Genomic DNA, 22,461 nt, shown 5'->3' on the forward strand with positions numbered 1-22,461 from the left:
GAGGTGATCAAAGCCTCTGCTCGAAATGAGTTTGAAATGACCGAAGTTGGAGATGTAAAATCAATGACATTCCAGAAATTCTGGAGAAGAACATAACAGAATGAGGAGCAGAAGGAATCGCTATTTCTACCATCGCTGTGTGAAAGAAGTGTTTGAGTGTGTGTATCTGCGTGCGAGTGTGTTTACTGGGTTTAGTTTAGTTTGGGGACCAAATAATCCTCAACATTTTTGGGGTATGAGATATGAGAAGAATTTCAATTAGAAAAATGATGAATAAATAAAATATTACATTTCTTACTTAATAAAATATAAAAGAATATCCAATGTATAATAAAATTATAGTATATTATTACATTATTTTATATATAATATAAGTATGTAATTTAGCTTATAAAATCAATAGATGTCTATGTAGAAAACCAAGTAAATGTATGTGTGTGTGCGTATCTCTTTACAAATGCAACACAATGCCATATATTATCAGCACAAGGTTATAAAAGCGAGCTGAATTATGTCTTTGTTGTTACTGTGGGTCATGTGTTATGGCTGTCCAGATGTGGAGGTAACGCCAGTCAGTCTCACGCAGTAATCTGTAAGACACCCTGGAGCGTCTGTGTTTCTTGAGCGTGTCCTTGTGATATTGTTTTGTTTCTTATTCTCTATCAAACATGAGCTCACTATCTTAATGATATGAAAAGGTCATTTGAAATGCCTTTGATCTAAAAATAAGACTTTTTGAGACACTACGACACTTGTTACTTATTTGCTCGACCCTTCTGTTTTCATGCTGGTCTGGGCTGGTTTAGGCTGGTTTCGGGCTGATAATGATCTTTTATGGTAAAACTGGTTAACCAAAGAAATGTGATGGTTAATTTTGTTGGGGACTCCAATCCCGTGCTTGGCAGACCAGCTTCCACAACACAACCGCCTTGCTGGAATTTTTGACCAGAACCCTATTGTCTATCTATATGTGTTACATTAACACACACTGCTCTGACTGTTATAATGCATCTTACATGAAGCTGTGAGCATTTGAACTGGTCCCGCTTTTGCACATCCTGCACTATTGCACTTTCTTTTTTTCTTTTTCAATATTTTTGACATTTAATGCATGACATGTATGACATTTTAATGCCTATAGTCGTAGCTTTAAGAACACATTTTTGTTTCTTTATTGTATTTCTCTGTCGCCTGCACCTAAGCAAATTTCTTGTACATGTTAAGTACTTGGCAATAAAATTCATTCTGAACCAACATTTTGACCAAAATATTTTATAAATATTAGTTTAGGGTATTTCACAAATATGGCAGAATTGCAGAAGTCTGCAAGTTATTATGCTAATTTAAAAAAAAACAAGTAATTAAATAATTTCCACATTTTCCTAATTAGGTATGATAACGTGTGTTCAAATTTCTCATTCGCAGCATATACACCTCATGAAATAAAAATATACGGGAATACTGGAAAATATTACATTTTAAGATTAAATATTATTCCCAAAGAAAGCTGAAGTTTTTTCCATTTCCTAAAAAAACAACGAATATGGACATCCGAGATTTCCGAAGGATAGCAACGATTTTATTGTTTATTCAATGTATCTTTAATGGTGAGCATTGAATATCACATGCCAAATGTTGCTCATTTTTCTCACATTTAAACTTCTCAAAGTCCAGGTGTTCAAGTGCCACTGTAACGGCTACTAATGAGCCATTAGCATCCTTAAAGAAAGGACGTAATGCCTCACAAAGACTTTTACAGTAGTTGAAATGTTGTAGTGGTTAACTTCGTGTGGTGGTGCTCAGAAAGTGTGATGATTCTAATGAGCTATTGTCTCCAGAGCCATCACCTGTTTCCTCAGTAAGGGTCACGAGCCATTAGCAATGAGCGCTACACTTAGCACCTCTGATGCTCCTCATGGTCTGAATGAGGAAGTTTATACCCAAATGAGCACGAGTATAAGCAAGCTTTGCGGTAGTCAACCTCTAATGCTCAATGACGCTGCTACTGTATTCATGCAATCTGCCGCTATACAAATTAGCACCTACTTATCTGAGGTGATACGTTTTATTTAGATGCAAAGCAGCTATTTCCTTATTCTCTGTATGCTAAGTGTCCAGATAAGACACGGACGGAATGCTTTAAACATATGCTGTGAACGCTGCTACGGTCTGTGACATAAACTTTAAAGACTATTTTATGAACCTGAGGGGAGTGAGTCATTCACTAGCATGTGTTTTAAGGCATTGTAAATATGTCCCAGGTTGAGTCTTTGCCTTAATTAGTTCACAAATGTATATATTTTATCACCTTTGTTTTCTTACTCGCTCGTGGTGATTAAATAAATACTTACTCCCTAAAATAATCATTCAATTAGCTTTACAGTTCTAAAATGTGGATACAATATGTGAATGATTGTGGTTTGTGTCGATTGAAAACATAAGTTTTTTAAGAGAATGAAAGATGATGTTGTTTGTTGACGTGCTGTCACACATCTGTTCTTCGCTAGTACTTTACTAGGACCACGGTGACAGGAGGATCCATGGCGACAGGAGGCTGCCCGTCTGGTGCCAGTTTATTTTTACTGGGCGGCAAATAATAACTCACAGCTGGCAGTGTGGGAACAGCTGCTGCTAACATCACTACGCCCAGCATCTTTCTCCTGCTCACTTTTCCTCCCTCGCTTTAGGGCCCAGACTCGCTGGAGCCGAAGCTCCACAGCCCACTTCCTCTCTCCAGAATTCACTTCCTGTCATTTGACGGGGCTTCCTGTCACGCCTCTATGATCAGGCCTTGAGAAACCTCTTCTCAGAGAGTAGCTTCCTGTTTCAAAGACAGCTGTAGAGATAGTTCCTGCTTTTTGCCTCACTCAGGGAATTCTCTCTCACTCTCTCTCTCTCTCTCGCACACAAACACACGAAACATACAAAAGGCATGTTCTCTTATCTCATTTGGACTGCTGATTTTTCCATTTCCTTTAGCTAAGCAGGTGACTGCTGTTTGCTGATGTGGCCAGTGGTTTCATGTCATCAGATTGTCAGCCAGTATTTGTTCATCCAAAAATTTTCTCACACTTACTCATGTTGTTGTTAAAGGGATAGTTCACCCAAAAATCAACGTTGTGTGATTTTTAACATGTTTAGAGAACTTCCGGCGTCTTCGGAGCACAAATAGAGATATTTAGGTGATATCCGAGAGCTTTCCAGGCCTCCTCATAGACATCATGGTGTCAGTTTTTGCCAAGGTCTTTCTTTAAAATATATTTTTGTGTTCTGAGGAGGAAAGAAAGCCATTCAGGTTTGAAATGACAAGAGAGTGAGTAAATGATGACAGAATTTTCATTTTTGGGTGAACTGTCCCTTTAACAGCTGTGGTTATGTAAACTGTTGTTATATGGACCTTAATTTATGCATTTGGCAGGCATTTTATTTCAGAGTTAGCCTGCCTGTAAGGTACACATTTTACCAGAGGAAAGTCATTCGGTTTTGGAACGACAGGAGGTTGGCATAATACATAATGACAAAACGAGAGGAATAATGAGAGAATTTTCCTTTTAAGGACAATCTGTTCCCTACAGGCAAATGAACAAACAGATCTTGAAATTAGCTTTCTCAAGTCTGCTGTTGTGTTCTTCTGACGTCGATTCCTGGCATTCCAGTATGTTGGATTCCCAAGTAAAGCACCATAATTCACACAAGTGGAAGAACATTTGCAAAGTGGAACAACACCTAACAGCTCACTCCGTTTGCTTATTTTTGTCACTTTGTTGTGTTGGCATATGTTTGAGACTTCCACGGCAATCTACGAAACAATCCAAACGTCTGACACAAGCCAACCGTCTTGGCAGATAAAGCAGACAGAGAAGTGGTGGAGTGCCATGGAATGCAGTAGGTGGAGAGGCTGTAGGTTTCTCTGGAGATATGCTCTGATTGGTACGTGACATAAATGGTATAAACCGTGTGTAAGTGTGTCTTCAGACGTAAAGTCGAGTGATCCTAACATTAGATATACAGTATGTTATAGTCGATGATATAATTACAGTAGAAAACCATTATTGTGTTACACATTTAAGTACATTTTCACCTGAGCGCTTCCTTATTATCAAACTTCCTTTAAGGGCACATGTGTTGCCGTTCTGTCCATCTACTGTGCCCATCTGGTGTGTGTGTGTGTTTGCGTGCGTGCATGTGTGAGAGGGAAGCAGTGGGGTGCTTGGGTTTGTACTGGAACAGAACAGGTTGGAGACGCAGCATGATGAATTCAGAGAGGCTGGTTTTAACCCAGCAGGCCCATCATAAGGGTCAGTAAGTAGAACCTTTTGCCAGTAGAGCTACAACACATCACATACACCACATTATGTGCAATCTGGCCTAGGCAAATAGATCAATGCCCCCAATCAACATTAGGATTCATCTGTGGTAAATCGTTTATTAAATGAAATCTGTGAATATAGCCACATGCAAGGTCCTCCTTAAATATACGGTATATTGTCAGATGTCCAAATTCGCTGTTTTTCAGGAAAAGGAATAAACAATGTACTTTTTAATTGAATATACCCTGTGCTGTCAAAGTTGGCTAATACTTTTTTATTGTAGAGATATTTGCAAAAACCTAGTGAAAAACGTAAAGGGTGACTAATAATAATGATTTGTGGCCAAAAAAATCACAAAATATGGAGATACAAGGTTTATAAGGACAGCTGTGATATGTAAATAATATCTGCGAGGATTGCAAAAACTAGTGCTATAATTCTGGTCAAAAGTTGTACATGCTATAGAAACCTGGGGTTATAAGTAATAAGAAAAGGCAAATTCACTGTAAATTCAAAAAATATGACTATAAAATATTTAAATGATTGCACCTGAAACTAATAAAAAATCAAGACGTGAGTTTTATGATAAGATTTTTACAATAAAAGCCCAGAGGGCTTGTTTTAATTTACAGAATACTTTTCCAGCTGGAATGGATGACACAGTTTATTCATCCAAATGTATATCATGACAAGTGATATCAAATGTGTCATGGTTCTGTTAAAGAGATAGATCAAAATGTATCCTCATTTATTTACCATCATGTCATTTCAAACCTGTATGACTCTCTTTTTTCAGCAGAACACAAAAGAAGATGTTTTGAAGAATTTTGTAACCAAACAACACTGGACCTCATTGACTTCCATTGTATTGACACTAATCCACTGACACATTTCTCAAAATATCTTCTTTTGTGTTCCGTGGGAGAAAGAGTCATATTAAGGAGAATAAATATTTACATCATTTTTGACAATTTTTTGGTGGGGTGTTAAATATCTCTTTAACTTTCATATAATGTAAATGTAATGTAAAAAAAATAATGTAAAAGAAAAAGCGTTCAAGACATTTAATGAGGTAAAGTTTATGAGAGAATAGTAACAAAGTATATGAATACTTAATCACCATTTGTTTCTATAAAACAACACAGTCTGTATAGAATCAAACATTGTACTTAAATCCATATATATATAGTGTTGTTGCTTTCCTCATTCCTAAACTTTCTTTTTGTCTTTCCTCTGTCTCCCTCCCTTTTCTTCTCTCTCTCTCTCTCTCTCTCTCTCTCTTTCCTCTCTCTCTCTATTGCTCTCTCCATCTTTGGGAAGCATGCCTTCCCCAGCTGTGTGTTCAGCCCCCACAGTGAGGGCTCAGGGCAGGCCAGGCTCACAGCTGGCCAGACATTGTGGAGCCAGTCGACAGGCGCATGGAGGGCCGCCCGCCCCGGCCTCTTCCTTTGCAAACATGCCCAGGTGTGGGGCCTGATGGCTGGGCCTCTGATGTGTGCGTGTGTGTGTGCGTGTGTGTGTTGGAGAGGGGGGTCAGAGCAAGAGGAGGTAAAAAGGGTGGGTATTCCCACTGAAGCTGTGTCAACACAGAATGCAGGGGAGTGTTTGTGGCATGGGGTTGGGTAGGGGGCAGTTTGCAACGATTACTGGCTCATTGTAACCACATTGTAGGGAAATTGCTCATATTTGCCAAGCAGCCAGACGGGCGCATGGGCAGATGCTCGAATAGGAAAAAGCGCTCTGAAGGAGTATTGTGGGGCTTTAATTTAAGATGCATGCAGGCGCGGCGGTTGTTTTAAAAAGGCGACGGCGCACTGTCAACGCATGCAAACATGCGCGTGCATACATAATGAAAAATGTTTTTTAAACCACATATGGGAATTGTGTACTTCACATGTCTGGTAAATTACAGCAGATGTATGGTGTTTTGCACTCGTAGATGGATGGTTGAATTTGTTAATCTATGATCTCATCCTAAGGCACGGCCTGTTAGACAAAGGGTCCAAGGGCTGGACAAAAACGGTTGAAATAGATAACAGCCAAAATCCCAATAAACCTTTGAACATCTTTATCTGTCTGTGGCCCAGACGCACACACATAAACACAAATAAACACAAATACACACACACACACACACACACACACACGCACACACACGCACACACACATAATGAGGTACCTGAGCGATGTCTCTCTGGCTGTGTTTAGTGTTGGATTTTCTCACCAGCTTTCCTTCATCTGAGTCACAGTGTTTCAGTCCCCCTAGTGGTGAAGATTGAAACTACATCTTCTGAATCCTGCACATCTGGACGCAACAGGCCCTGTATCAAAGAATCAGCACAGTTATGAAAATGTAATATGTTTTAAAGTGAAGATTTCCTCAAGATGTCAAAGGGCAATTCCACGCAAATTTCAAACTTAAAATGAAAAAAAAAAAAGTTTATTACGTTTTTAAGGTTTTCACTATACCGATATGTCAGATGTCAATATTTGGTGGTTTAAATGTAAAGTCTCTCTAGTTTTTAAAGCATTTTTTTTTTTTTTTATAAAAGAACCTTTTGTGAAACTGAAAGGAACAAAGGAAAGTGAATTGTCACACCCATAACTGTCCATATTCCTCATAAATGGACACATGAGAATAAAATATTGTAACTATTTTATGTTCTATAAAGAGGTATCCCTTCTCCGTTTGTTGGGTATTATTGCTTCTGGTTTGTACATTTTAACTCACAGAAATCCTACGAAGTATGTTGTGTCTCCTGCTTAAAATAGAAAACTCGTGCATAGACTGTTATTTTTCTGACTCTATCATCAGGGTTTAGTAAAATATAAACAGATGGTTCAATATATTGGTATTAAATACATTTTCTGAGAATTTTTATTTCAAGTTTTGACTGAAAATATTTCAGGAATTGCCCCTATGAGTTTTGAGATACAATTCATTTACATTTCTTTGCATTCATACCAACATTGAATCACCAACAGAGATCTTTTTTGGCCTTCATTTGTTGTTTTACCTAACAAGAAAGCACTTTTAAGTAAGTAAGTTACATATGGGACCATAGCGGTCAATTAATATTTCCCCTCTTATTATTGCACTCAAATATTTTGTTACATTATCTCATTTTCATTTTACAGACTTTTTCAGTGCTTACAAATGCCTTTCTTACAAAGCATAAAGATTTGGAGGGGATTGTCAATGGAAATGATAGATGATTACAGATTAGAAGTTTATTTCTAATCTATATCAGAAACTGCTGTTATTTCACTCAAATAAATCTTCTCAATGAGAAACCGTGTGCTTGACAGAGGTCAAGAATTTCATATAATTCAACCATACCTTTCATAATTGGGTGAGAATTGTTCTCTGTTAGGTCGCCCGCCCTCAAAATCCCCCACGAGATGTCAAAATATTCACAGTGTGCACTCGCTCGATGACAAGGCATCGATGACTCATAAACTTGCACTCGCTACGCCATGCTTTTGCTGCATATTTGTTCACTTTGTGTGCATGTTCTTCTTTTTTATCTCGGGGAATGAATTGTCGCTCACCTGTTCACACACGCTGACAAAAGCCAAGCAGCGGAAGCAGCTGTCACACAACTGTATTGGTACAATACTTTGGTCGCATGTTTGCTCAGTACATATTCTCACTTTGGTCAGCTCAAACATCCCTTACAAACAACACACAGATCACAGTACTCTTCAAAAATAGTCCACGTCTTTGGGAACAGTATTTAAACAGCTGAATATCTCTTCTGGCCATGTTTACCCAACGCACGTTGGATGCTGTCCATGTGCTTCAGGTGTATGTACTGAGTTGTCCTTCAAGATCCATCCTGAACATCTTAGACAGTGAAGATTAAGTTTAGCAAGGGCAGCAAGAATAAAAGAATAGAATGTTGACTTAGTTTATAATTCAATAGTATAATTGTGAATGGTATGCTGGAGAGATATTAGACATAAAAATGACAAATAAGGACCTGAGCCGTGATCTTATGAAATGTTTTGCCTATTGTTCGTCTTCATTGGTAAAGCTGTAACTGTGTTGACATGTGCTGCTGATATTTACTGAAGACCTTGGGGGCCACTCCACACATCTGGAGTCTAGACTCAGCGGCTCTACAGGCCCGAGACTCCCTCTCTCCTTTCCTCTTTCTCCCCTCCGTCCACTGTTTGCGTAGCTGCTTGTGTTTAATTTCAATTCAAATTGCCCCCCCCCTCAAGTGCTTAATCGATTGTGGCGATGAGGGACAAAGTAACTGGAGCCGGGTGTCCTCAAAACACACGGAGAGAAATATTATTGCAAAGACTTACGTAAACCGGGCAAGCATCTGTGTTTGTGTGAGAGAAACAATGTGATTATCACTTGAATTTTTGGGCCGAGAGGAGCCGTTTGTTTTAGCTGACGCATCCTTGTAGGCACACAGGAGAGAGAAAACGACAACACACATATCAATTGTTTCTAATAGAGGTCAATGAGATTAAATGGATATTATCACATGACAACCTATCTAGATGTGAATATTTGTTTGTGATAGTGAAAATGTACATACACCCTAATTTACCCTGCTGTACACGCACACACGCGCACAAACACACAAAGGAAAGATTCTTGTTAACTGTAGTGTAATGACAAATGCTCGTGTGCAGCTGTAGAGATCTGCTTTACCTGTTAATCTTTTCTCCTCCTCCCACCCGCTCGAGTTCATACACAAAGAGCAGTAAAACTTGACAGTAGTTTATTTTACAGACACTCTCTGGCCTCTTCTGGCGTCCCTTTAAATTTGTGTGGAACTGCTGAAGTCATTATGCACACAAAAGCTCCAGTAAAGTATATGACAGTGAAACATTGTATCAGACTGCAAAAAATATTTTTCGTAATCAGTATTTATCTAAACATCCTTAAAACAAAAACTTTTTTTTACTTGAGAAGCGGAAGACTGCAAGAAACAAAACAATCAATTTCAGAAAGAGTTGCAGTGTGAAAGGAAGGAAAAAAGCAGGCAAATGCAAAAAAATATTTTGGCTACTGAGATTTATTCATATTTCAGGTAATATTTTAAGCCTCTAACTGATAAGAGTGTTAAACTCTGACTGATAAAGCTGATCAGGGGTTTTCAGGGATTTTGGGGGGGTTTGCATTTTGAGGTTAGAAAAACTTTGCAGAAACTTTATAAATTAATCAAAAGCTGTCCGTTTTTTTTATTGTGCATTAGAATGAATATAAATCAAACTGCAGTTTGTGTTGTTTTGATTAAGTAAAAATAACTTTAAAAAATACAGCTAACTAACAGAATTATACAGAAAAGAATGACACAATAAAAACATAATTTGTTAACTTATCTGTTTTTGCAAATAAACTCGGCATATATTATTTATAATTATATCTACATTTATTATTATTACTATCATTTGTAGAAAAACAAATGTGTACTTTTAATAAATTTCCCCTTGGCTTATTTTTCCAAATGATCCTCAAACAGAGAGGTGGTTCTGCACCCGCAGATCGGTGGAAAATCTTGTTGAAATGATCTTTGTGTGTTTGTGAGAGAGCGAGAGAGAAGGTATATAAATGAACCTCTGATTTACAGCCCGTCCTTATGTAGGACCCCTCCCTTTTCCATGTTCACCCCTTCTCTCCTTTCTGTGCCCGTAATAATGGACACGGTGTTTTTACGAGAGTACCAGACCTAACCCCATTCACACTGCACCACTGAGTCGGCACTAAATGGCCCCGTTCAGCTCACCGCTATTAAACAGCTCATAAAAACTGGCCACACAACCGCCCGAGCCACACAGATGCAACTTCACGGCTCCAGATCCCAGCGTGATGCGGACTGAGACAGCTGCCTGTTCGGAATCGAACACATGATGCTTAATCTTCTACAATGAGCTGAATTATTAGGCTTAAGCAGGGGTATTAGAATCAGAAATGGTTATAAAATGACACCGAGCAGAGTGATTTAAGTGGTTTGGAGAGATTTAAGTGGTTTTACCACAGGACTCCAACATCAAAAGCTAATAATAATTACTGACTTCTCCAAGGGCCGCACGATTCAGGTTCTTTCCCACCACGACTGCTGTGTCCCTTTGTTGTTTTCTGTCTTACGAGAGTAAAGGATATCATATTCCTCTGAAAGCTCTCGGACAGGTGAGCGGTGCTTTGGGTGACCTCGATCTCTCACATTACGGTGTTAAACTGTGACTCTCTGCTGTTCTCGATTACACACGCATGCACGCACACACACACACACAGGTGCGATCCTTACACATCATTCTGTTTCAGTTGTCAGTGAGTATCATACATCACCAGGGCCCACGGTATTACATTACAATGCATTATATCTCTCGGACATGATCATACAAGGGGCTGTTTGGGGCAAAAACATGACATAACTTCTGGGATTCTACGTGATGTTATTCAAATTTAAAACTTCATGTTGCAAATATTTTGATGAATAATATTGAATATTTTCACTGACAATAGCTTTATCCCATTGATGCTGTAGTAAGAATTTGATATTTGAGCCAAAGTAAACTGCACAAGGGGTATTGATGTAATATTTTTGCTAATATCACATTATCTAAAGTACACATTAAACGAAACCCATCCTGCTGGGATCTCAGTGGGTAGCTGGGACAATAAAAGATGTGCTATAGCCCTAAAAAATATTGAACACATAAGCCTTATAAGCACTATCAATTTATTTGCATTATGTAACAAAAATCAGTATGTGGAACGTAAAAGTAAAATACTTTATAAAAGGAAGTTTCAAATGATGAAAAAATAGCCACATTGTTCCAGTTTGGCAAAATCTACTTGCACATATTTCTGGTTGTCAGTCGTAAATATGATAAACTGTACCTGTGGTTATTCGACAAGAGCACCTGTGCAAACCTGATGGAAACTTCAGACATCCACTTCAAATCACAAATAGGGACCAGCTGGTTAAAAGTATCTGGAAGAAAAGTAAACAAAAGAAGTTATTTCTGATGAAAGGTCTGGCATTATTTGTTTGCAGATGTCTCTTGTTTTGTTATATAATGCAATAAAATATATACATTTTTAGCTGTGACCAAATCCACACATGACTCCAAACTAGTTTTAATGTACTTGTAAAGAAGCCATGTATATTTTCCTGCCTGCACCAATCGCAAATGTGTTACTTGTGGTTTATTATATATTAACAGATAAAAAAAGAGGAGAAAAAAGAGAGAATGATAAAACCCAGTCGATATATGTCATTCTTCAATAAGGCTGATTTAGGATGTGAAACATCTCTCTGTAACTGTTTTCCTGACCAGGGCACCTGCGCTTTTCAACCCTCATTGATGCATGTGTGTCTGATATTGACAAAATCCTTTTTGAAGACTGGGATGAAATTATTTGTTGTTCATCATTGAAAACATAGAACCAGACAATACGGTGAGCATCAAAGCACACATAAACAAACAGAGGAAGGGCCTGATGATGTCCGACCAGGACGAATGTGATGCTGGTATGCAAAACCATCTGGGTTGGTATTGTGAACAGGGCAGGTTAAGATGTTTCTTCCTCCACCTGCAGTGACTCATACATTAATACTTCTGCCATGCTTCTCATCTCTTTGCATCAGGGTTATATAACACAGAGAGGGCAGTGTGGGTGTTTGTGTGTGATCCAGGTGCAGCGATTCACTTCTGTCAAGCACACTATTATGATACAGATGAAGAGGAAGTGCACTGGCCAGCTGGATTCCACTGGTAAGTGTCATTTAGTACCATAGTATGGCTTTTTAGCTTTAGAACAGGATGATATAATAAAGTCAAGTTTCTATTAAATAGGATATTTTAAGGGATAAAGAATCTTTGTCGTGTTTGAAACGATGTCATAAATAATATTACAACGTGACGAGCGTGAAAAAACTGTCTATTGGTGCTAAATGAATGAGTTCCAAAAAAAGGTCATCTTTGCCTTCTTGTGGCCATAACTCGCCATTACAATAACAAAGCATGAAAATAAATATGATCGTTGCAAAATAAGAATTACAAGAAATGTCTGATATTATATAATATATTTTTATTATTGTATGTACTCAGAGCAACCACCATAGTAAAAATATTACAGGCATCTTTCCTCAATTATTTCCTAACTTACATTCTGTGGCACCACTGTAAAATAATTTGTCATTTGTAACAGATAAAACTCACATTTGATCACATAAGTGCAATGCATGCTTAGATATCTGAATAAATGCACATTGATTTCCATTAGTTTGAGTCATCCACACTTTGAAGTGAAATCCTGGACATCTGGATTATGTTGAATTGACATGAAAATCTTTTCAGGAAAGTTGAGATGTCTAGCATGTGACATGCCTACTCCATCTAAACCTATTTCCTACATTCTTTTATAATTATGCATGCAGATTCGACCTCATATTAATTGTGAGAAAACATGGAGTTGTACTTGCATTTGTCACATTGCAGGACCATTTAAAAGGAACAAGAGGCAAAGATTTGATTAAACATTGATTGTAATAAAAATTGTGTGAACAGTTATTTGACCTAAAACAATTTAACCTAAAATTAAACAGAAAGTTAATAGACATGTTATGCATCAAATACCTTCATGCAAAATGATATGCTGTTGATTATTATAAATCTCTATTCAATGGCCTTTGTCCAGGAAACCCCTCCCACACGTGCGTCTGCATTATGGCTACATAATGTGTAACATATAAACAGCAACAGACAGTAATTTCTGTTTAAGTTTGAACAAACTCATAACCAAGGATAACCAGTTTGAATTCTCCAGCCTAAAAGTGCACTTTCATATAGGATTACATGGTAAGCAAAAACCTCAATATATAAAAATACATTTGCCAGCATCACTGACCTAAACTGTTAAATGTACTAATTTACTAACTGAAACGTTTGCAGCTTTGTCATTATAATGCACATTTCTTCAAAACGTTTACCTAACTAGCATTTTGTACAATATCCCATAAATATCATTCATTTTATTATAAATCTTGCGCAAGACAAATAATCTTCCTTTTTTGTTCTATCGTTACGTACAAATATACTTCTTTCACACTAGGCACAATTCATTTACTATCCATTTTGTTTAATATTAAAAACCAATGAATTATTATAAACTGGTTTCTCTGATTAATCTGTGCTAAATCTGTTTTATCAATCTCTTTTCATCTTTCAACCACATATGTATTTGCACAACTAATGTTGTGTCCAAATTCTCATTCACATTCAGTTTATGGGGAGAATCTCTTTGTTCTTTCTTCAATAAGGCATATCAGAACAGAGGATTAAAGAGTGTTTTGAGTGATACTGATATATGAAATCATACGAGGTCATGCAGAGGGCTGATGGGAAATATGGTCCAGTCATGGATAAAAGTAAGCTGGGTGTGGAGTGGGAAAATGTGAAAGCATGTGACATGCAGGATTTTGAAACTTCTCTGTCTCACTCAGAAGCGGAAACAGTCATTAAATTCATCTGCGCTGTCAAAGCTGTTTCCTTCACACAAGGAGCCCTTTAAAAACAAACAAAAAAAGTGGCGTAAACATTTGAACAGTTTTAGTATGTCACATAAACAAAATTGTATTATTTAAATTGCAGAAGAAAATATCCCACACAAAACGTTTTCTAAGGTTTAGATTCAATTGCTCATCACCATTAAGACACAACTGACACGATGAAGAACATGTGATGAGTTTGATTGAATCTTCCAGTATGAATAAAAGATCATAACTATAGCAGAAAAAGGGAAGCTCTAAAGGAAACCGTTCAAAGAATCTTAAACCAACACAAGACATACACAGTTAGCTATAACACCACACATACACAAAAATGCTTTCAATGTGAATATATAAGTACAGAAAGACTGTATGTGCCTTCATGACAGTGTATATGAGATGTCAAACAGCATAATGAGATCTGAGGTGTAGAAGAGCTTTTCAAACCCTGTGACATTAAACATACTCACAGATGACTGGCTGCCGCATGATAAGACTGTGAGGACAGAGACAGTGAAAGAGAAATAGATGATAAGGAGAAAGAGAGGAGGAGAAGACAAATGAAGCACAATGACCACATTCTGCCATGTGTACACTGCAGGAACATCATTTAAGTACTCAAAAACAAGACAAACATGATTGACTGCAGTGCAGAGTAATACATGAATAAAGAACAACTGACAACAACACTGAACCACAACATCACTGTAAATAAAATGCCAACTTTGGTTTGGAATTTTGTTAATCAGGGATAAAAATTTATATACCTTGTTAAAGAGAAAATATGTCAAATATTTTTGTCCTGTTTTCCAGTCAGAAAATGAACAAGAATATGAGAATATGAAGAATAAGAAACATTTACTTAGAAGCAAAGGTGTGCAAGATGAAGACTTGTTTTTAGATAATATGAGGTCAATTAAGCGTAGTATTCTTTTAATGTTTGCAACGTTGTTGTTTTTTTGTAAACATATGTATAACAACATTTTGTAAGACTTACAATGAAACCAAACATTTTGCAATGCAGTAAGAAAAATAAACTTATTTCAAAATGTATTCTCTGGGAACAATACACATTAATGAACAACACATTGTCTACAACAACAATAATTCTCTAAACAATCCTTTATGCAATTTTGTTTCTCTATTGATTTTGTTTTGAGGATATTAAGAGGTGTTACTGAAGAACAGGACAAAAACACTGAGAAAATTATTTTGCAATTATAATGCAAAGAGCATCATGCCTCCTGAAAATCGTTTGATCTGTGATGTGGATAGGTGTGATCGACAGTGCCAAAGACACACAATCTAAGGTTAAAGTGAAACAAACACTCTGCAAAATAACATGCATGTATGAGGAACAGAATGAAAGAGACGGCAAAATAAAACCCAACAGAATCATTTCACGCAGTTTGCAAACTGCAGTCAGCAGCAATGAGTGGCACATTCAGAACATCAGGGTGAGGTGGGTTAGTGTCAGGAAATCACTGGTCCATTTTAGTCTTCAAACACAGTGCTTTACATTCTGACACTAACTTGGTTTGGCTGAAGCAGCAGTGCCCCCTCTGGCATGTCGGGGAAGTGCAGGGTGGTAGGGGAGGGTGTGAGGGGCAGCCGGGGCCGGTTGCCAGCACTGTAGAGGCGAGGCCTTTTAACCTGGTCATGTGTGGAGAGGGGCGTGTAACTATTCCGCCTCTGAACCAGAGGGGCGGAGTCTCGCCTGACTTTGGCCTGGTTTGATATGGGAGAAACTGGGAGGGTTAAAAAGAGAAAAGCGAACCAACTACACACATACCTCATCTTTAAAAACCTTAAGCACACATTTTAACAGCAATTATGTATCAACAGACAAAAATAATCACATAAATTGCTCTCAAAATGTTTTCATCACAAAATAACATGAGCATCAAATAAACCGCTTTGAGGAAATAGAAACGTTTACTCAACACCACATCATTACAACACAATGTAGCCGAATCAGATGGAGCGCTCAACACGGGGATTAACAAAACTCACAACACAAACCCACATAGTTACAGCACAACCACAGCAACCGCACATTAACAAACACGTAACTGTAGAATTGTGCGTAACATTATTGTAACTCAACAACAGATGTTTTGTGTGAAACCTCACTCTTATGAGGAGAATCAGACCACAACAGAAAAATATTTGTTTAATCAAACTTTATAACTGACAGTTTGATTAAAATACAGACACATAGCTTAACTAAAGAAGGATTTCTGAGAAAGATGCAGCAGACAGCACAGACGCCAAACAACATGCAGTGACGCTGTGATGAGATGCAGATTAAATTAAAACCAAAAGGATGCTTGTGTGAAACACATGAAAAAGTGTTCCAATTCTGAGAGAAAAATGTGACCACCGATTACGTTAGCATGAATATTTTATATCATCCATTAAAAATGCATTCTGTTATAAAGAATAGCACAGAGACAGATGTGGACTCACAAGTGGTCGATCTCGATGTGTGTTCACGGCCTCCACATTCAGGTAAAACATCTCTACTTTGCAACCTGAAGTGGAAAACCAAAATGATCTGTGAGCATTTACAGTACGTGTGTATGTGTGGGGTTCGAAGTTAAGAGGCATGCTTAATCAAAATGTAAAAATACAAAATGTATTAATAATATTATTATTCATATTTATAACTATTTATAATACTATTAATAATAATTAAAAGAAATACAAAATTTAGTCCAGAAGTCAAAGTTTTTCTGGATTTTCTAAAACAAATACTTAAGATTCCTACAATTTCTACTGCAGGCCACCAATCAAACAACCACAATTTTTGACGTGACGTTTCTGATAAAAGGAAAGAAATAAAGGCAATCTTTTGAACCCCATCTTAGTGTTTGTATGTCTGCCACGAAACTAGACCGTAGAAACAAATGTCCAACATACCGTAGGCAACAGGAGTGAGCTTCATGACAGAATGAAGGGGACATTTTATATAGGGAAGGCCATCTAAGGGACAGAAAGATTACACTACCTTAGATACAGTTACAGCACAAATGTGTTTCTGCATTTCAGTGTGTGAAAGTAAGGGGTGCATCTTGCCTGCGCTCTTGTCCAAGAAATATGCCAGCAGACAGCGCATAACCGCCTGATGACAGATGACCAGAACATTGCCCTGTCTCTCAAGCTCCATAATGACAGGCTCCAGTCTCTGAACCAGATCCTGATACGACTGCAGGGAGAGAAAGATACCGTAGACTGTATAAAACATGGACATAGTGTCCGTGACGTCCCCCGAAGGTTTGTGAAGAGCAATTTTGAAGCATAAAGTTGGCGGAGCCGGTCGTCGCCATCTTGGCTGCGCGTCACCCCCGGATCATCATTAGCTATAGAGACCAAAATCATTTTTTGTACCAGGCTGTAAACATGTTTTTTTCTGCTATAAAGTTGGACATTTTAGCATGGGGCTCAATGAGATTCTGCTCTGTTTTGGAGCCAGTCTCTAGCGGCCAGTCAATGAATTGCAGTTTAAGTCACTCACGAGAGAGACCGAAGGTAGCCGCTTGCATAACACCCAGTGAAATGGCCTAATATAAACCTAGATAAGGGATGAGAAGCAGCATGCTCTCTAGGGAACTACAGCAGTTGTACATTCAGATGTATTGAACATGTACCTCTCCTCCTGGATATCTGTAGTGGTACTTGTCCTGATCCCGGAGTGCAAACTCTTCTGGGAATGTGTTCTGGATCATATCATAGGTCATCTCCTCACACACACCCTACGATTTAGAGCGGTCAATGTCTCAGTATGTAATACATACAAACTACATGTAACTATCATTAATGGTGCAGTGTGTAATTTTTTGGAGGATCTATTGATAGAAATGCAATATAATATACCCAACTATGTCTTCAGTGGTGTATAAAGACCTTACATGATGAAGCGTTATGTTTTTATTATCTTAGAATTACCTATTTCTATCTACATACACTTTCATGGAATTCTCCATGTTGTTTCTACAGTAGCCCTAAACGGACAAACTGCTCTACAGAGCGCGCTTCGTAAATACATTATCAACATCGGCAAAGAAGAGAAAACGTGACGACATCTTAGTTCTGTAGTGCTTCGAAAGGGAGGGGGGAGGGGTTGAGTGAGCCGTTGGTTGCAATTCGCAACCTCACCGCTGCTAAATGATACATTTCATACACTGGACCTTTAAAAACACAACAAATGGCCATCATACTTACCGCATCTATCTCATTGAGGATCTTCCACTGCTCGTAGGGAACTCCCAGCTCTTCAGCTGTCAGGATGGTTCTCCTCAACTGGCTGGTCCAGACCTTCAAGTCAGACAGCTTGTGCTCTTCAACGAAATCACGCAGGGCATTCGCAAACTACAACACGGACAGAAAGAGTAAGTCAAACTCTTTAGTGCCTCTTCCCAGCAAGCATAAATCCATCTGTAATAAAAATATAATAAGTATGCTATGAAGGTAGGATTGAATGAATCCAGACCTGTCTTCCTCTGGGGGAGAGTTCAGAATCCCCCCCGATACGGCCCTGGACGTTGTGCTCACTCTCTCCGTGCCTGCACAGGTAGATGGAGTGCGAGTGTACATGGATGTTCATGAGGTAGTAGACAATCTTACTCTGAATGTAGTCCTGAACGCGGTTTACCAGGAACCGCCGACCCACATTCATCACTTTAATAAAGGAAAGAGCTCTAGAAAATAAACGTGGATGATTAGACATAACTAAACTAGACAAAATCAATGCTAAAATCTATATATTTCATGCGTCTATTTTTATGTGGAGAAGATTCTTACTTGTCATAAGCATCAGGGTCTAAAGGTTGGTAAGTGACCTTATAACATTCAATACGTTTCAGAAAATCATCCATGACTCTCTCTCGGTGTGTCTCTGGATAATCTGGACTTGACACCTTGACTTCCTGTGGGTTTATAAAATGCATGTTATTAAAGCAATAAGCCCCAAGAAGCAGTCGTGCCACAACGCCCTTAGCTGTTATAAAATGCACTGTAACCCACTGCTTCGCGGGGCTTATTGCTTTTATAAAACGGTTAATCCATATGCGTAGCAAGGTTTCATAAAATAAAGTAAACAAAATGAAATTTAGGCTATGCAAATGCTGTCAGCCGTTATAAATCGGGGTATTTTATAAGGGCTTAGAACTCGGCTCAGCCAATCAGAATCGAGGACCAGAACTGACTGTTTTATAAACAGTAATATACAGTATAACAAAAGAGTTTTGTGCATTATCTGAAAAGAATTTATCACACCACTTATTTAACAGAATGCTAACCAAACAACATACCAGGATATTAGCAGCAATAACCTCTGGATCATCACAAACTGACTCCACAAAAAACACCTGAAAACGTAAACAAACAGATATATGTAAATAATGATGAATATGCATACATTCCAGTTAACATAAGAGAAAACATAGACATTTAATTGTGGACATGTTGCTAGCATACCTTGTATGCATTCTCCTTCACAAAGCCTATTATGAGATCTCGTCTTTCTCGAGTTGTGTTTGTGGCATCAAAAACCTCAAAAGAATAAAAACAGATGATCATTTATTTATCAAAAGGAAAAATTACTTTCTTTAACACCACTTTACTACATAAGTACTGAGGTGAACAGAGCGAAAAGTAACCTTACAGCTATTTGTCCGCCTTCCTCATTCAGGTAGATCTTCACATCTTCCAGGGCCACTAAGGCACAATGTCTATTGGGCAGAAATATTTTTTTGATTGCTTCAATATTATTATTAGTAAGAAATGAAAAAATGCAATTAGACAGGTTCTATTGTCAGGTATGTTGTACAGACAGGACTAATGTAATGTGTTCTAATGTAACCTTAGGAAATGGGTTGAAATGTTGTTTAGCCGCTCTGATGTCACATTACTCAATGCAAGCTGTTTCTATGGTTTATGGACATTTTTCTCCTAGTGTAAAACAACTTAAGTGGTCATTTGCACCTTTTTGCAGACATTACATCTACCCTTGTAAAATGTGTTTGGGATGGACATTGCAGGGGTTGTTAAAAACAAACAAGGGTAAACACAGCTGGGTAAAGAATTTCAAACAACAGCCAACTCAGAAGAAGTTAAAAAAATTGGATTTCAAGTGATGTAACCATTGAAACTTAAAGGAGCAGATGAAAATTCCTCATCATTAACTGCTCCTTTCTGTGTCAAAGCTACAGTTCACCCAAAAATGAAAATTCTGTCCTTATTTACTTAAATTTCTTTGTTCTGTTGAACACAAAAGAAGATATTTTGAAGAATGTAGGAAAGCAAACAGTTCTGGCGCACTTTTGACGACCATTGTCATTTTTCCTACTATGGTAGTTGGTGGCCAAGAATTGTTTGGTTACAAGCATTCTTCCAAATATCTTTCTCTGTGTTCATCAGAACAAAGATATGTACACAGATTTGGAACAACTCGAAGGTGAGTAAACGACAGAATTTTTATTTTTGGGTAAACTTTAAGGCGAATTGTGGCCATGACCGCCCAGAAAAAAAAAAAAAAAATCTATTTTTTAGACTTAAATTATTTATTATTCTCCACACAAAAGCACTCATATGGCTATAAGAGCTTGGCAGCCTTTGGCGTGTGTCTACTTTTATTACACAAAAAGTGGTGCTCTTTTGGAAAAAGTTAAAGGTACAATTTCATTTTTTCATTTTTGAGCGCACTGTAACTTTAAATGACGCAACTGAATCCAACTGAATCACAAAACAGGTATGTTCCTACTTCCGTATCATCATGGCTTCCTCATTGTCATGCCTGAAAAAGTCATAAGACTTGTATGCTTTGACCGCCTCCCTCCGGTACACGCCCAGGTTAAACACTGCACAATAAAAATAAAAACAAGAAATTGTGACAAATCACCTTATAACATACAACAATTCTTCAACGGTGCAACAGTTCCATTCCCAGTGCTGCTTTAGGAACTTCTGACTTCAATTACGGTGATCGATTACTTGTTTTATGGGTTATGGTGAACACAAGAGAGTCTCTACAGTGTTGCCAGCTTACACGTTCAAATAATGCAAGCTCAGATTCATTCTCTTTACAGAGTGTGATGTCACACTGATCAGCTGACAGCTATAGAAAGAGTTTAAAATTGGACACAGTCCTGTCCACTCACCCTTGGTGGGAACTCCTATCCAGTTGAGGTAGCGTGTGAGTTTTTTTGACATGTATGTCTTGCCTCTCGCAGGCAGACCTATCATGACAATCACGGTGGGGGAGTTGGTCATATAGGATGCCCATGCTGTTGTCGGACAGACACAGACACACAGATGTGTCAACAGAACAACAAAAGCAAGAGATACTATGAGCTGAACCAAGTTAATACTGATCCTTTATTTGTGGACATGTTTATACCCTGATTCACAATTGGCATTACAGTCAATAAACATCTAAATAAAGAACAGGTGAGCGGTTCATTTCTTATATAGTAGCCTATGACAGTACACTTCTGTTCAATAACCTCAGTGACCCCTAACACGGTGGTAACTCTAAGGATTGATTACACACACTCAACTCACGCTTTATGATGACAGTCATTCCTTCTAGTTTCCTCAGTTCTTTGTCATCTATCTTGCTAGGTCTTGCTATTCTTCACGTGTTCAACAGAATTCGGGGTGTGAAAAGGACTGAAAAGGGTGTACTTACAGCATTTTTTCTCTTGTCCTCTGGGCTCTGATTTCCTGGATTCAGCAGAACTTGCTGGACCAGTGTCTTGCTGCAACCATGCAGACATACTGGCTATGACAAGCTGAACTACTCCCTTATTCTTCCAACTGTAAAAACATAGTGCACCTGCAGAGAAAGAGAGAAGCTGAGAAATAAAGCAAACTCAATCTATGTTAGTGGAGACAAGGACTGCTTTATTGTAAAACAGTTGACAGCTGAGCTTATTCTGCGAATGCGTGGCCACATCATCATTTTCACCCCCAGCCGCAGCAAATATAATGCTACGTCATCGGAAAGAAGACGATCCTCACAATATTATGTACGTCACTGTGTGTGAGATTCTCAGAATTTCAGACGACGTCATAATAGAAATGATCATTATAATATCATTAACGTAATTATAAAGAACAGGAACAGTACTCGAGTTCGTCGTAATAAAAATGATATTAAAAGATAGGCTACTCTGAACACAGTGGTGCGTCATGATCTTCAGAATTGCGTCATAATAGACGACCCTGAATATGTCAGCCTAGATGGCCCTCAGAATATCACGTCATAATTCTGATGACGTTCATAATATTCTGTATAAATGTCATACGGAGGATCTCCCGGAATATCATGCATGTCACAGAGGTATGCTCAATTCCACACGTTCATTACAATTTCACCCAGAATGACATTGGACAATGATTTAAAACGACACGGCTAATAACTAAGATACATGAAAAGAAAGCGTTAACGTATTACGTCTTACAGTGTTTTGTCCGTTCGCTTCAGAGATCCGTCAGCTTCGGTTACACCGGCAGATTCATTACTTTGGAGCAGTGCAGCTGCGCGAGCCGGTTGTGCACTTGACCTTCCGAAGCAACCAGCAACGGCCGCGCGACGGAAGGTGTGTCCTAACGTCACTGTTTACGTA

General features: G+C 38.2%; 1 protein-coding gene across 5 annotated transcripts; it reads right to left on the reverse strand.

Moving 5' to 3' along the window:
- Positions 1–12,356: 12,356 nt before the first annotated feature.
- pfkfb2b (6-phosphofructo-2-kinase/fructose-2,6-biphosphatase 2b) lies at positions 12,357–22,447 on the reverse strand. Of its 5 annotated transcripts, none has more exons than XR_008965039.1 (17): positions 22,297–22,447; positions 21,522–21,668; positions 20,992–21,117; positions 20,595–20,691; positions 19,497–19,563; positions 19,310–19,384; positions 19,144–19,200; positions 18,635–18,759; positions 18,324–18,531; positions 18,056–18,202; positions 17,482–17,586; positions 16,910–17,039; positions 16,754–16,816; positions 16,301–16,365; positions 15,365–15,559; positions 13,990–14,327; positions 12,357–13,848 (listed from the first exon to the last, which is right to left on the reverse strand). XR_008965039.1 is itself a non-coding variant. In XM_057361616.1 (17 exons), the coding sequence occupies exons 2-17, from the start codon at positions 21,607–21,609 to the stop codon at positions 13,779–13,781; spliced, it is 1,644 nt and encodes a 547-aa protein (XP_057217599.1). In that variant the 5' UTR covers positions 21,610–21,668; positions 22,297–22,447; the 3' UTR covers positions 12,357–13,778. The 5 variants fall into 5 exon arrangements, 4 of the variants coding, with proteins under 4 accessions (XP_057217599.1, XP_057217601.1, XP_057217600.1 ...); XM_057361616.1 differs by having other exon boundaries at positions 14,302–14,327; XM_057361618.1 differs by lacking the exon at positions 15,365–15,559 and having other exon boundaries at positions 14,302–14,327.
- Positions 22,448–22,461: the final 14 nt, after the last annotated feature.

The sequence above is a fragment of the Triplophysa rosa genome, linkage group LG20 (assembly GCF_024868665.1).
Source record: "Triplophysa rosa linkage group LG20, Trosa_1v2, whole genome shotgun sequence".
In the NCBI taxonomy this organism is placed as follows: Eukaryota; Metazoa; Chordata; class Actinopteri; order Cypriniformes; family Nemacheilidae; genus Triplophysa; species Triplophysa rosa.

What these genes read in the sequence shown, in the direction of transcription:
- pfkfb2b (XM_057361616.1), bottom strand. Translation starts at nt 21,609, where the DNA reads ATGTCTGCATGGTTGCAGCAAGACACTGGTCCAGCAAGTTCTGCTGAA. An exon ending in AGGACAAGAGAAAAAATGCT is followed by an intron (nt 21,118 to 21,521) that starts GTAAGTACACCC and finishes GTCCGACAACAG; the next exon opens with CATGGGCATCCTATATGACC. An exon ending in AGGAAGGCGGACAAATAGCT is followed by an intron (nt 19,385 to 19,496) that starts GTAAGGTTACTT and finishes TATTCTTTTGAG; the next exon opens with GTTTTTGATGCCACAAACAC.